Source organism: Patella vulgata, chromosome 6 (genome assembly GCF_932274485.2).
Source record: "Patella vulgata chromosome 6, xgPatVulg1.2, whole genome shotgun sequence".
NCBI classification, from domain to species: Eukaryota; Metazoa; Mollusca; class Gastropoda; family Patellidae; genus Patella; species Patella vulgata.
The window spans coordinates 65,200,307-65,212,713 of record NC_065884.2 but is presented as its reverse complement, the minus strand read 5'-3'; the positions used below and the strand labels follow the sequence as shown (position 1 = coordinate 65,212,713).

At 38.2% G+C, this 12,407-nt stretch overlaps 1 protein-coding gene across 1 annotated transcript; it reads right to left on the bottom strand.

Annotated features, from left to right (window-relative positions):
* Nucleotides 1-1,500: 1,500 nt before the first annotated feature.
* LOC126824484 (CHRNA7-FAM7A fusion protein-like) lies at nucleotides 1,501-11,756 on the bottom strand (the record flags this gene model as incomplete). The annotated part of the gene is given in 5 exon segments (XM_050553718.1): nucleotides 1,501-1,559; nucleotides 8,946-8,964; nucleotides 9,426-9,468; nucleotides 10,873-11,136; nucleotides 11,629-11,756. Coding segments are annotated over 5 exon segments (513 nt in total), but the record flags the coding sequence as incomplete, so codon positions are not given.
* Nucleotides 11,757-12,407: the final 651 nt, after the last annotated feature.

The following is a 12,407-nucleotide window of genomic DNA, read 5'->3' as shown; positions in this document are numbered from 1 at the left end:
TGCATTTCAATATCCCTTTATTTTTTTGAAGAGTATTTATTGACACCAAACACTTACTACATAATCAAAATCTGAACATGTCAGAAATGGAATCTGCGAGCCCGAAAACATATATATTGACACAAAACACTACTCTTAAACAAAATCTCCACATCGTCCCACTTTGGCGCTAAAAATAGCCGCCATCTTGGAAGAAATATCTTCATGAAGTGATGGGAAAAATCTGAAATATTCATTACCCCTGTGAATACTAATACAGTGCCAAATCACAGTTGATTTGTCGATAACATTATAAATAGGGTGAAAATAAAAAAAAAATAAGATGGAATACTATCGAAAATGGTTACCCTCAGATAATGGCCTCCCATACCATGAAGACCTACTCAGAAAAAAAAATGTCAACATTGTTTTTTGTCATTAAACATCAAAACCTTCAAAATAAAGCCTATTCCATGATTTCTCCCCGAAAAGCCGACGGAATTACATAAAGGATCGGACTAATACTCTCAAAACATGTCAAGTGTCCATGACTATTTATCATAAAACAACCTGCATAGGTATTTGCATTTCAACATCCCCTACTTTTTGTGAAGAGTATATTATTTCCCATGTCGGTTTTATTTGTTTGGGTGATACTGCTTTATATATGATGAGGGCATCAGAATGAGTGACAATAATTTAGACATAGCTTAGCAGCCGTGATACATTTAGGCTATAATGTATGGCGGCACAGTAGATTTAAAATTCAAACGTGATATTGACAATAATTTAGACAGCTTAATTAGCAGCCGTGATACATTTAGGCTACAATGTATGGCGGTATATTAGATTTAAAATTCAAACGTGCTATCGTCTAATTTCTAACTTCTATTCATGTAATTTCCAACTTCTATTCATGTAATTTTTAAATTAAGACAATGTACAATCCAACTTCTTTATTTGTTTAGTGTAAATTTTAATTCTGTTTCATCTTCTTACTATTATTAAGACGAAAACTGTCTACTTCATTGTCGCTTTACATGTTTTAAAAGTATGAACGTCAAACAAATTTAGAATTTTTATACTTCTACCTCGCAACCATCTATTATTATATATGACATCGTTTGGTGTCGCCACCGTGTGCTCAATTTGGCGATTGAGCACCTGGGCCCGATTCCTAGAAAATTCTTAAGCACGTTTAGATTTTAAGTAGACTTTGCATTTAAGTAAACTTATCTTATTTTGTGTTCCCAGAAAATTCTTAAGAACGTTCTTGTGCTTAGATTTTAAGTAGACTTCAGTGTAAGCACAAGCACGTTATTATGTGTTCCAAGAAAAAACTTAAGCACAACATCGTTCTTAAACGTTATCAATCTAAGCACAAGTCCCAAGCAAGCAACTTTAAGTCTGTTTCTGCTTCAAACAACATGGCTGACCGTAGAGTTATTCGACGACATTTCCTACATTTTTTGATACCAAATTTAGCTTCTAGTACCTTGAAACCATTTTATTTATTAACAAATTAGTAAACAACACAAACACGGGCTACTTTAAGATCAGAACTCTCACAATTATTCCGTCTGTTTGCATGTGCTTGCGTTTTGTTTTTTTTTAGCTTGTGGCACATTTTATATGTGTATGGGGGACATGTCAAATACATCTAAATCGACTATTTGCCGGGAAGTTATGTCATTGATCTATTTATAACTCTATGCAGCCGACCAATTTATGACGTAATTCGCATACCAAAATTGTTTTTATGACGTTAGAGAGCATCGTAGTCCAGTCACAATGTGCTTAGAGTCATACTTGACTTGTGCTTACGTAAGAACGGTCTTGAGAATTTTCTAGAGACGGTATTTTATAAAGTTTCTCACGTAAGCAAAAGTGAAGCATGACTTTGTGCTTATTTTTAAGAATTTTCTAGGAACCGGGCCCAGATCGGGACCATCCATTATGTTGATACAAACGACTCGTTCTTTGTTTGTGGATGGTGCCAATATCAAAATAATATCTAATCAGTGAGGCTTTAAAATTTCAACCAATGTCTAATCAGTGATACTTTCACACCCCAGCCAATATCTAATCAGTGAGAGAGAGAGAGAGAGAGAGAGAGAGAAATGGGGTTTAACGTCCACTCGACACAAACTAGGTCATTTCGGGACTAACATATGGTTTAATTTTATTTACATAATTCGCTTGCGCGTAGGGGTCTTTAGCAGTGGGAGGAAACCGGAGGACCCGGAGAAAACCCATGAGGTTGGACAGGCGACCCTACTCCTTGCCACGTACAACCGGGGATTCGAAACCACGCCAGTCGACTCAATGATAGACTTTATGATACAGCGCGCTCACGCTAACCATTCAGCCATCCAACCCCCCCCCCCATCTAATCAGTGAGGCTTTCATATCCCAACCAGTATCTAATCAGTGAGGCTTTCATATTCCAACCAATATCTAATCAGTGATGCTTTCACATCCCAACCAATATCTAATCAGTGGTATAGTAACAATCCAACCAATGACTAATCAGTGATGCTTTCACATCCCAACCGATATCTAATCAGTGATACTTTCACATCCCAACCAATATCTAATCAGTGATGCTTTCACATCCCAACCAATATCTAATCAGTGATGCTTTCACATCCCAACCAATATCTGATCTTAAAGATACTTTATGTAAGATTTAGATATTTCTGTATTATTCACAGCTAAAGACCCCCAGGTCTTTCTTTATACCCTTCTTTCTTCAAACCCAGACGTTTTTGAAGGAACTGATATTAATAGAAATACTTTTCCTTCAATAGGTTTACAAATCTCCGATTCATTGATGAGGTATTTATAGCTGTGGGTTCGAGTGTCGTCAAGAGAGTGTTGGAAAACGTCGATGGCATACATGTAATAAAGTCTTCAAATCAAAATAAAACAACAAATAAAACCAAAGGCCGCAGCTATTAATCTATGTTTCTTCTTAAGCCTTGGGATAAACATACTACACAATACTACACAGGAAACTGTAAGTAGAAAGATATATTAAACATACATTATGAAAGAGCTAAATTTGCCTATTGCACGTCTTTCTTTAGGCCTGAAATGTTATCTAAATTATTAATCAACTCTCGATGGCATCGGATTTTTTCGATATTAAATAGATTACAACGGTTCAGCCATATTTTGATTTAATTTAAAAATGGAGGAGCGAGACTTAGCTTCGAGCAACCAGTACGGTGGTTGAAATTATTGCACATGTCTTGTTAAACCTTCAAAGGCGAATATCTTCACTCGCAATAGAATAATTTGAATGCAATTTTCATATTATTCATTTTGCATTATCTATTTTCGAACTATTATAGCAAGAATGACTAGCTCTTTATCTTAATCTTACATAATGTATCTTTAACTTTATTTCTATCCCTGCACTGGTTAAGAAAGTTCATCCAGATTTTCCGGCGTGGTTTCCCCTTGTCAGTGGTGCAGAACGGAGGGCCTGACAAGGACAGCTGTCTAGTCGTCGATGGGACAAACAACCGAGGTCCCGTTTACACATTGGCGTGCACGTAAAAGATGCCTTGACAGTTGGAATTCGATATAAGAGTAGGTTGTAGTGCCCCTGTTTGGGCAAAATTTTTCCCTTAGCACACCGTATGGCGTATGCCCGTCTTCATTAGCCCAGTTCGGAGCAGAACAGTAGGACGTTTAACCCCATTTCAATTCATTTCTTTAGGGTCAAGGCCTAAAATGAGCTAGTTGAGCAGCTCGGTCCACCACAAGTTGCAAAAGGAAAATATTTGCATCATGGGTAATATGTAAATCAGTCTGTGTGGTTTTTTTACTAATATATCGCCGAACTCGGGGTTTTAGTCTCATCTTTGTAAAAAAAACAAAACAATTCTGCTAAGACCATGCAAATCTCTAACCCTATGTTATCAGGGTCAAGGAAAATCAGTAATGATATTCTATAAAGATTACATGATGGAATACCGTGTCCATTAGCATTATATATCATCAAACTGCTGTGCAAACAACCCCCTACCGTGCTGCAATGGGTCAATTCATTAAAGGACAATATTGGTGCCAGCCATTATCACATATGTGATAGAACTGGTTAAACACGTTCCAAATATAATTTTAACACATAGATCATTGCTAGAATAGATGCGTAAGTGACGAGCGCAAAAGGAAAACACGAGTTATCCCTCTATATAACTGACTGAAGTGACGAGTGATAACAGACACATGGGCGAATTTCTGCTCACTAATAATTGCCTCGAAGACCAAAAGTTGTTATATGAGACTGTAAGAGTATATCTGACAATTCAAAAAAGTAATTGCATGTCATTAGATAAGAGAACACGAGAAAAATAGAAACAGTCCGTACATTCACGTGTGTTTATTCATTCTATACTTATAAAAAACCATGGTAATATGGTAATGCACGGACTTTTTCTATTTTTCTTTCATGTTCTCTTATCTAGTGACAGTCAATTTTTTTTATGAATTGTCAGATATCCTTTCACAGCCTCACACAACAACTTTTGGTTTTCGAAGGAATTATTAGTGAGCAGAAATTCACCCATGTATCTGTTACCACCCGCCACTTCAGTCAGTTATATAGAGGGATAACTCATGTTTTCCTTTTTTTTCGTCACTTCCGATTGTTGAAGCATTGATTACGCATCTATCGTAGCAATGATCTCTGTGATAAAAAAATATTTGGAACGTGTTTGACCAGTTCTATCACATATGTGATAATGACTGGCACCACTAATAGTCCTTTAACGGGCGTATTATGGCTCTATTCTATGGAACCTTAAAGCGGAAATTGCAAATTTTCTAAGAAAGTCAAAACGTAATTATTTCTATGTCTTTTGCTCAATAGGTTGTCAACTCACAATTATACAATCATAGGTGTCATTCTCACACTTAAGATTCATTTACACAGGAAATAATAACACAATTACCTCCCTTGTTTTCTATTCTCCATCATGGAGTAGCGATAGTCAAACGTTTGAAAATGAAGAGGAAAATGATATTTTTGACAATTTCTCAGCTGGCAATAGTGAATTATAGGATTAATAGGATTATTCTTTAACAAGGTAGGACTGTTTATGGATACCATCTATTTTCAGGCTTTATTTTAATACATTTTAAAAATATAACTTAAAAATTTGCAATTTCCGCTTTAAAATAGACATATTATTGTAACATCAGTGTATATAAAGTATATAAAGCAGGGGACTATTAAAATGGGTTCGTCCGTCTGTCTGTCCGTCACAATTTTTGGGACACAATAACCAGTGACGGCGCCAGCCGTCGGTGATTGGAGGGGCAAAGCTGGGGCAAAGTCCAAGGTTAAGGGGGCAAAGGCACGAGCTTTAACTAGGGGTAGCGGGCCTCCCCCAGAAAATTTTGAAAAACAGGTTGCCGGAAATGCAGCCTGGCAGTATTTCAGGCACTGATCGATGAGGTAAAGTGTCAAACGAACGGACTTGAGTATCACGACGAAGCCCACTCAAGAGCGTCAAAGTAGGGAGTACTCCCCCAGAAAATTTTGAAAAATAGACTGCCGGAAATGCTGTCTTACAGTATTCTGTCAGGCACCGATCGTCGAGAAAAATAGATCTGACCAGATACCGTCCGTCGCCTGATCTCTAGTTTATCCGAGTAGAGAATAAAATGTCAAACGAACGGACTTGCGAACCTCAACGAATTCCCCTTGTGAGCGCCAAAGAGGGAGTCCATTGGGGACCTCGCCTAGAAAATTTTGAAAAATAGACTGTTGGAAATGCTCTACAACATGCAAGTTTATGACTGAGTGGGGATGTGGGATTTATTCACCGTAGAAGGTATTGATTACCGAAACGTATCACAAATACTTTTTTTTATTTTCTAAAATTATTGGCGGGGGGGGGGGGGGCAAACAGAGGGCAGACCACTGACAATAACTCTCTTTCAAATTGAGCTACAATGTTCAAACTTGGTGTAGGTGTTTATTAGGCCAATGCCTTGATGGAGTTCGAAGATGAACATTTGATTGGGTGATGCTTTGGGACACGATAACTTGGCGTAGGTGTTTATTAGGTCAATGCCTTGATGGAGTTCGACGGGTATTCGATCCCTGCATTGGCCGAGAAAGTCCATCCAGATTTCTGGCGTGGTTTCCCCTGGTCAGTGGTGCACGGAGGGTATGGCAAGGACAGTAATGTCTAGTCGTTCGGATGGAACGGAAAACCGAGGTCCCGTGTATACATTGACGCGCACGTACACGATCCCTTGGCAGGTGGAATTCGATATAAGAGTATGCCATAGTAGCGCTGCCCGGGCAAAATTTCCCTCATAGCACACTGTATGCCGTATGCCCGTCTTCATTAGCCCAGTAGGAGCGGAACAGTAGGACGTTAAATCCCATTTCATTTCATTTCACATTGCCAAAACACAGTTGATATGCCAATAACATTATAAATAAGGTAAAAAAAAACATCATTAAACATCAAAACCTTCAAAATAAAGCTTATTCCACGATTTCTACCCGAGAAGCCGACGGATAGGAATTATGTAACAAACCCAATCGGACTATATGTTCACAGATAAAATCCGTTAAAATGCCATGCAAACAACACCTATCTAGCTGGAAAGGGCCAATCCATTAAGATTATTCTGCGTGTCTTTTGGTGTGTACATTGTCTGCATGAGCACTCTATATACCAGGGTGGGCCAAAACAAAATGTTACCGATTCTGAGAAAGGGTGCATGGATTGAGTATATCTTTAATTATTGAACCGTGTTCAGAAATAGTGACAAATTAGGAGTCTGTTAGAAATGGTTCCACTACTGATGTCTTCCGTCTTGCCCCAGCCACAGTAGTGGGTCGTCCTAAGGCCTTGCTTTGAGCAAGTTTTATAGCCATTTGACTACAAAAAAGTTACTGGCATATAACTCCCTTAATTTCCAATTACACTGACCCCAAACTTTACTGTACGTGGCTTAACATATAATAAACCAATTCCCATTGAAATAAAGGTGAAACCTTACCGTATAAATATATGATATGATTAAACCCAATTGCCATGCGAAATTTCTGTTCATTTCAAAATAGCCGCCGAACCAGAATCGCGTGGTTTCGTGTCACTCGAAAATACAGAAAAACTGTTCGGTAAGATAAGATACATTGGAATGCACGTAAAAGATCCCTTGGCAGTTGGAATTCGATATATGAGTAGGCGATGGTGCCGCTGCCCGGGCAAAATTTCCCTCATAGCACATTGTATGGCGTATGCCCGTCTTCATTAGCCCAGTATAGGAGCAGAACAGTAGGACGTTAAACCCCATTTCATTTCATTTAATTTCATTTATTCAATGTACATATACATCAAAACTCTTTAAATACATCATATTCATTGTACACACGGGCTTTTTACAGTTTGCATAGCAGAACACTTATAGGCTCCCTAGTAGGCCTGTGAAAGAAAACTTTAATGTCCCCAATTCACACAGTCACACTTTATCACAATTAATTTTGTCATAATTATATACAGAGAAAGAAGCAATCTGAATAAAACACAGATCCTATTTCGTTTCGTTTTTTTTTATAGTTCAAAATTTCGTTTAACTTGTCTTTACTACACCAGGATCGGGAAGAGTTGTTATATTACCGGCGTTCTGGTTGAAAAGTGAGGGACTAGCCAATGAAACGGTCTGTTAAGGCGAGTTCTTGGCCTGCGATGCACGGAACTGTGGGTAAACCACTAGAAACGTCAACGCTCATTAATTAATCAATATCTGACGTCATAGCGTCAAAGGTCCCTCGTACGACCCCTGACGCGACCTTCCAGTACAACCGGTCAGATCTTCGTGTAGTGTTGGCCATTGAAAATATAAAAAAAAAAATGAAATATTGATCTGTATTTTAATAAGATTGAGAAAAAAGTATCGAAACACGGAATGTTTATGATCTCAAGAGAAATCTATTACCTAAATAAATATATGCGAAATAAAATGAAATGAAATGGGGTTTAACGTCCTATTGTATGGTGTATGCCCGTCTTCATTTGCCCAGTCTGATCAGAACAGTAGGACGCTAAACCCCATATCATTTTCATTTTATAAACTACACCATACTTATGATTTAAATGGAGAGAGAGAGAGAGAGAGACAGGGAGAGAGAGAGAGAGAAATGAGGTTTAACGTCCACTCGACACAAACTAGGTCATTTCGGGACTAACATTTGGTTCAATTTTATTTTCATAATTCGCTCGCGCGTAGGGGTCTTTAACAGTGGAAACCGGAGGACCCGGAGAAAACCCACGAGGTTTGACAACACGTACAACAAGGAAATCGAAACCACGCCAGTTGACTCAATGACAGACTTTGTGATACAGCGCGCACGTTCTATCCATTCAGCCATCCAACGCCCCTGATTTAAAAGGCGTGACGTATTAGTGAGTAAACTTTGAGAGAATATTCTTCGATGTTGTTTTTTTTTTTACAGATTTAACGTCCAATGCAATAAACATGACATTATGGACAAGTTGATTTTAATTAAATTATTTATACTTAAAGGGTTGAAAATTGGTAAAAACAGAAAATAAAAAAGTCCTTGTATAAAATCGCTGTCGTGAGAAGAAAGGGCGGGTGATATTCCTCGAAATATCCCCCAGTCTAAATAGCTTGACGTTTGACATCCGCCAATCTGATTAAAACACAGATCCAATTTCGTTTCGTTTTTATAGTTCAAAATTTCGATTTTACTTGTCTTTACTACACTTGGTTCTGGAAGCGTTGTTATTTAACTCGTGTTCTGCTTGAAATGAGGGGTCAGCCAATCAAATGGTCTGTCGAATCGCGCGTTTGACCTTTCTTGCGGGGAACTGTGGGTAGACATTAGCGGCAATAGAAATCAAAACAAAGCAAAAGTAGATAAAAAAATACATGGCGGTTGCTAATTGGTTAAGCGAATGACTGACGTAATCGGGTCAAATGTCGCTTGCTTGCTACCTGGCGTCATAGAACGTGAACTCCCACTATAACTTGTTAAATCTACTTGTAAGTAGGCCATAGAAAGTATAAAAAACGAAACGAAATATAGATCTATATTTTAATTAGATTGGACATCCGCTTGACGCTTGACAACCGCTTTTCACAATTTTTTTAGTTTACCGACCGTCAAGCAGGTGTCAAGCATCATGTTTTTTTGACAGCCCCTTCAAAGATACTAGAAGCTGTTTTTCAGAAGTATATGTTATAATATGTTATATGTTATATATATGTTTTATATCACATAACAAAATTAAAGGCACACCATTGGAAACTAAAAGGCAAAGATAAACTTCCAGTCGTCTTACCTAAAAGTGTATTCGTCCAAACATTATCAAAATTGACTAATCCTAACGTAATTTATATTTTACACATTGTGTTGTGTAATGTTCACCACACAAATTTTAAACATTGTGTTTTGTAATGTTAGACAAACATAGTTTACACACCGTGCTGTGTAATGTTCGACAAAACAATAATTTACACATTGTGTTGTGTAATGTTCGACAAAAACATAATTTACACATTGTGTTGTGTAATGTTCAACAAACATACACATCGTGTTGTGTAATGTTCAACATAGTTTACATGTCGTGTTGTGTAATGTTCAAAAAACATAGTTTACACATTGGGTTGTGTAATGTTCAACAAACATAGTTTACACATTGTGTTGTGTAATGTTCAACATATTTTACACATTGTGTTGTGTAATGTAAAAAATCATAGTTTACACACCGTGTTTTGTAATGTTCGACAAACATAGTTTACACATTGTGTTGTGTAATGTTCAACATATTTTACACGTCGTGTTGTGTAATGTTCCACAACCATGGTTTACACATCGTTACACATCATTAATGGATTTTTGATTAAATCGATCGATCAATCCTAACGTAACTTATGTCCATATGAAGATCACATTACTTTCACTTGATTTCACGCCGCCATCTTTATTGTTATTCAACGTCTGAAGGATAATTTATTTTAATCCATGAACATCAAGCCCAGGATAGTATCGAACCCAGCTTGTCTGTTTTGACTGTCGTAATCAACATCTAAAACGAGTTCGTACATCTGCCCCTCCCTCCCCACATCGCGTCACAATTTGAAATAAAATGAAAAACGGTTTAACGTCCCGTTGTTCTGTCCCGACTGTGTTAATGAAGACAGAAATTCTTGACCATTGTTACTGAAAAATAAGGACCAGGGATTCAATTTTCCAGTATTTAAATGGCCCAGAGTGAGTTGGGATGGGCCTAGTGGTCTAGAGTGTTGCGCTTCGAGCTCTAGCTGGCCGGGCACCTCTAACTTGCCGGAGTTACGATCCTCGATGTGAGCATATCCTAATTGGAGATAGGGGTGCCGTCTCAACCGTGTGGGTATACGCAATAATCGGCAGTGTCAGTTGGAATTCGAAATAAGGGTAGGTCCCAGCGCCGCTGTCCGTGCAAAAATCTCCCTAATAGCACTCTGTACGGCTTATGTCCGTCTTCATGAGCCCAGTTGGCGCAGAGCAGTAGGACGTTAAACCCCATTTTATTTCATTTCATAGTTCATATCTCTATTTTCACACCCCTGTGGCTACTTTACTGAGAACTTGTGACGTTTGTTATTTATACAGTATATTGAAAGTAAACTTGACTGAGAAACAGAATATTGCTCAATAACCAGACGGTAAAAAACATGCCAAATAGTGCTGAATCCAAACGATTAGATCGCTGATCATCAAAGGAACAATTAATATCTTCTACCTTGGACATTTTAAAACGAACTATGTCCGAGATGTATCTGGTTTTAGTATGGCCCATGCCATTATTTCGGGCTATAGCTTCTCGATACTTCTTGGCCGATCTGTACTGTAACAAGATGGCGACCAGAACGGTGAGACCACTCATCCCCAGCAACACAGAAATATAGATGGTTATAAAAACGGGTTTGTCTGAAGTTTGAGGAAGCAGACCACTTGTTATACTCAAAAACACCGTCAAGGATAATAAGACTGAAGTAGCAAATGATATCTTTTCACCGGAGTCATCCGGCAACCAGAACGTCATGACATTCAGGAACGATAGTACCATGATTGGGAGAATAATGGTCTGAACATAGAATGTCGGTCGACGTTTCATTTTGAAAGTGGCAATCAACGACTGGTAATCTGCATTGTAGATGTAACTCAGATCTGTGGCTTTCAGCTGCCACCCGCCATTATCACTGAAATCACGCAGAACTATTTTTCCTTCCAGCCACATCTCCGAACTAAGGTAGATGGAACGTATAATAACGCTGCAATTTTGCTCATCAAAGGGAAAAAAACTCACATCGACTCTACATGCTGTTTCGACAACTGCTGAGGGAAGCCAAGTAACGCGGCCATCGCTCAAAATATCCACTTTCGATTTGTCATCTCCAAATATTTCTCGTTTTGTTAAGGAATTCAGAATCTCCAAAGATGGCTTCCAGATCTTGGAGGCTGAGGTGTGAAAGAGTCTAAAGTTCCCGTGATCCCCGGGATTCCATACGAGTTGTTCATCCATCCAGGACAAATTGAACCACGAATTGAAAGAGAAACTGTGTTTCAACTCGTCTAAGGCTAGAAAATTCGTAGGGTGAAACTGTAGAGTGATGACGACATTTTTACTCTGGTTCCGGCTTGGCCTGTAATCTGCGCTGTAGTTTCTAAATATGTCGTCGTAAAGGTTTTTCGCGTCTGCTAAAGTAGCGCTGTATCCCCTGGATGCCATGAGTATCATCGTCAATATACCGAGATGAGTAAAGTTGAAAAATCTCATCTTCGACATCACTGTAGAAAACATTCTTGGTTTCATCCCAATCCGATTATTGTTATGTCGACCCTCTCGCACAATAGTATACGCACAATAGTACATATATAACTTCGCTTTCCACTTCCTGCTCTTAAACAAAGCAAAAAACCTATAAATATCAGCGGTTGTGTAATTAATATTACTCGATCAATAGCTGATAGTCATACTGTCGCTTATCTGGAATAATCTAACCAAACATTCTTCACTCTCTCAACGGAACAGCATGCCTACTTCTCATTCAAGTGGGAACTCAGTAGTCCTATGGACTGATACCTCGTCGTGTTTTAATTGTCCATAGACCAAAGATGAATTGTGGAGAGGAAATGTATCGATTTGTGTTTCACACGGTTTTAAATTAATCTCTTAATCACGAGATATCTATAATATAGGATATTAATTTCCTTTCTTTTATGTTTGATGTTATTTCTTTTTTTTTACATTTCTGTAGCCCACGCCCGGGTATGCTATGAACATTAATTAAAATATTTCATTTTATCTGCAGTTTTATGTTGACGGCTAAGCAGTGTATTGTACTAGCAGATTTATGATTTAACTGGTCAGTTAAAAGTC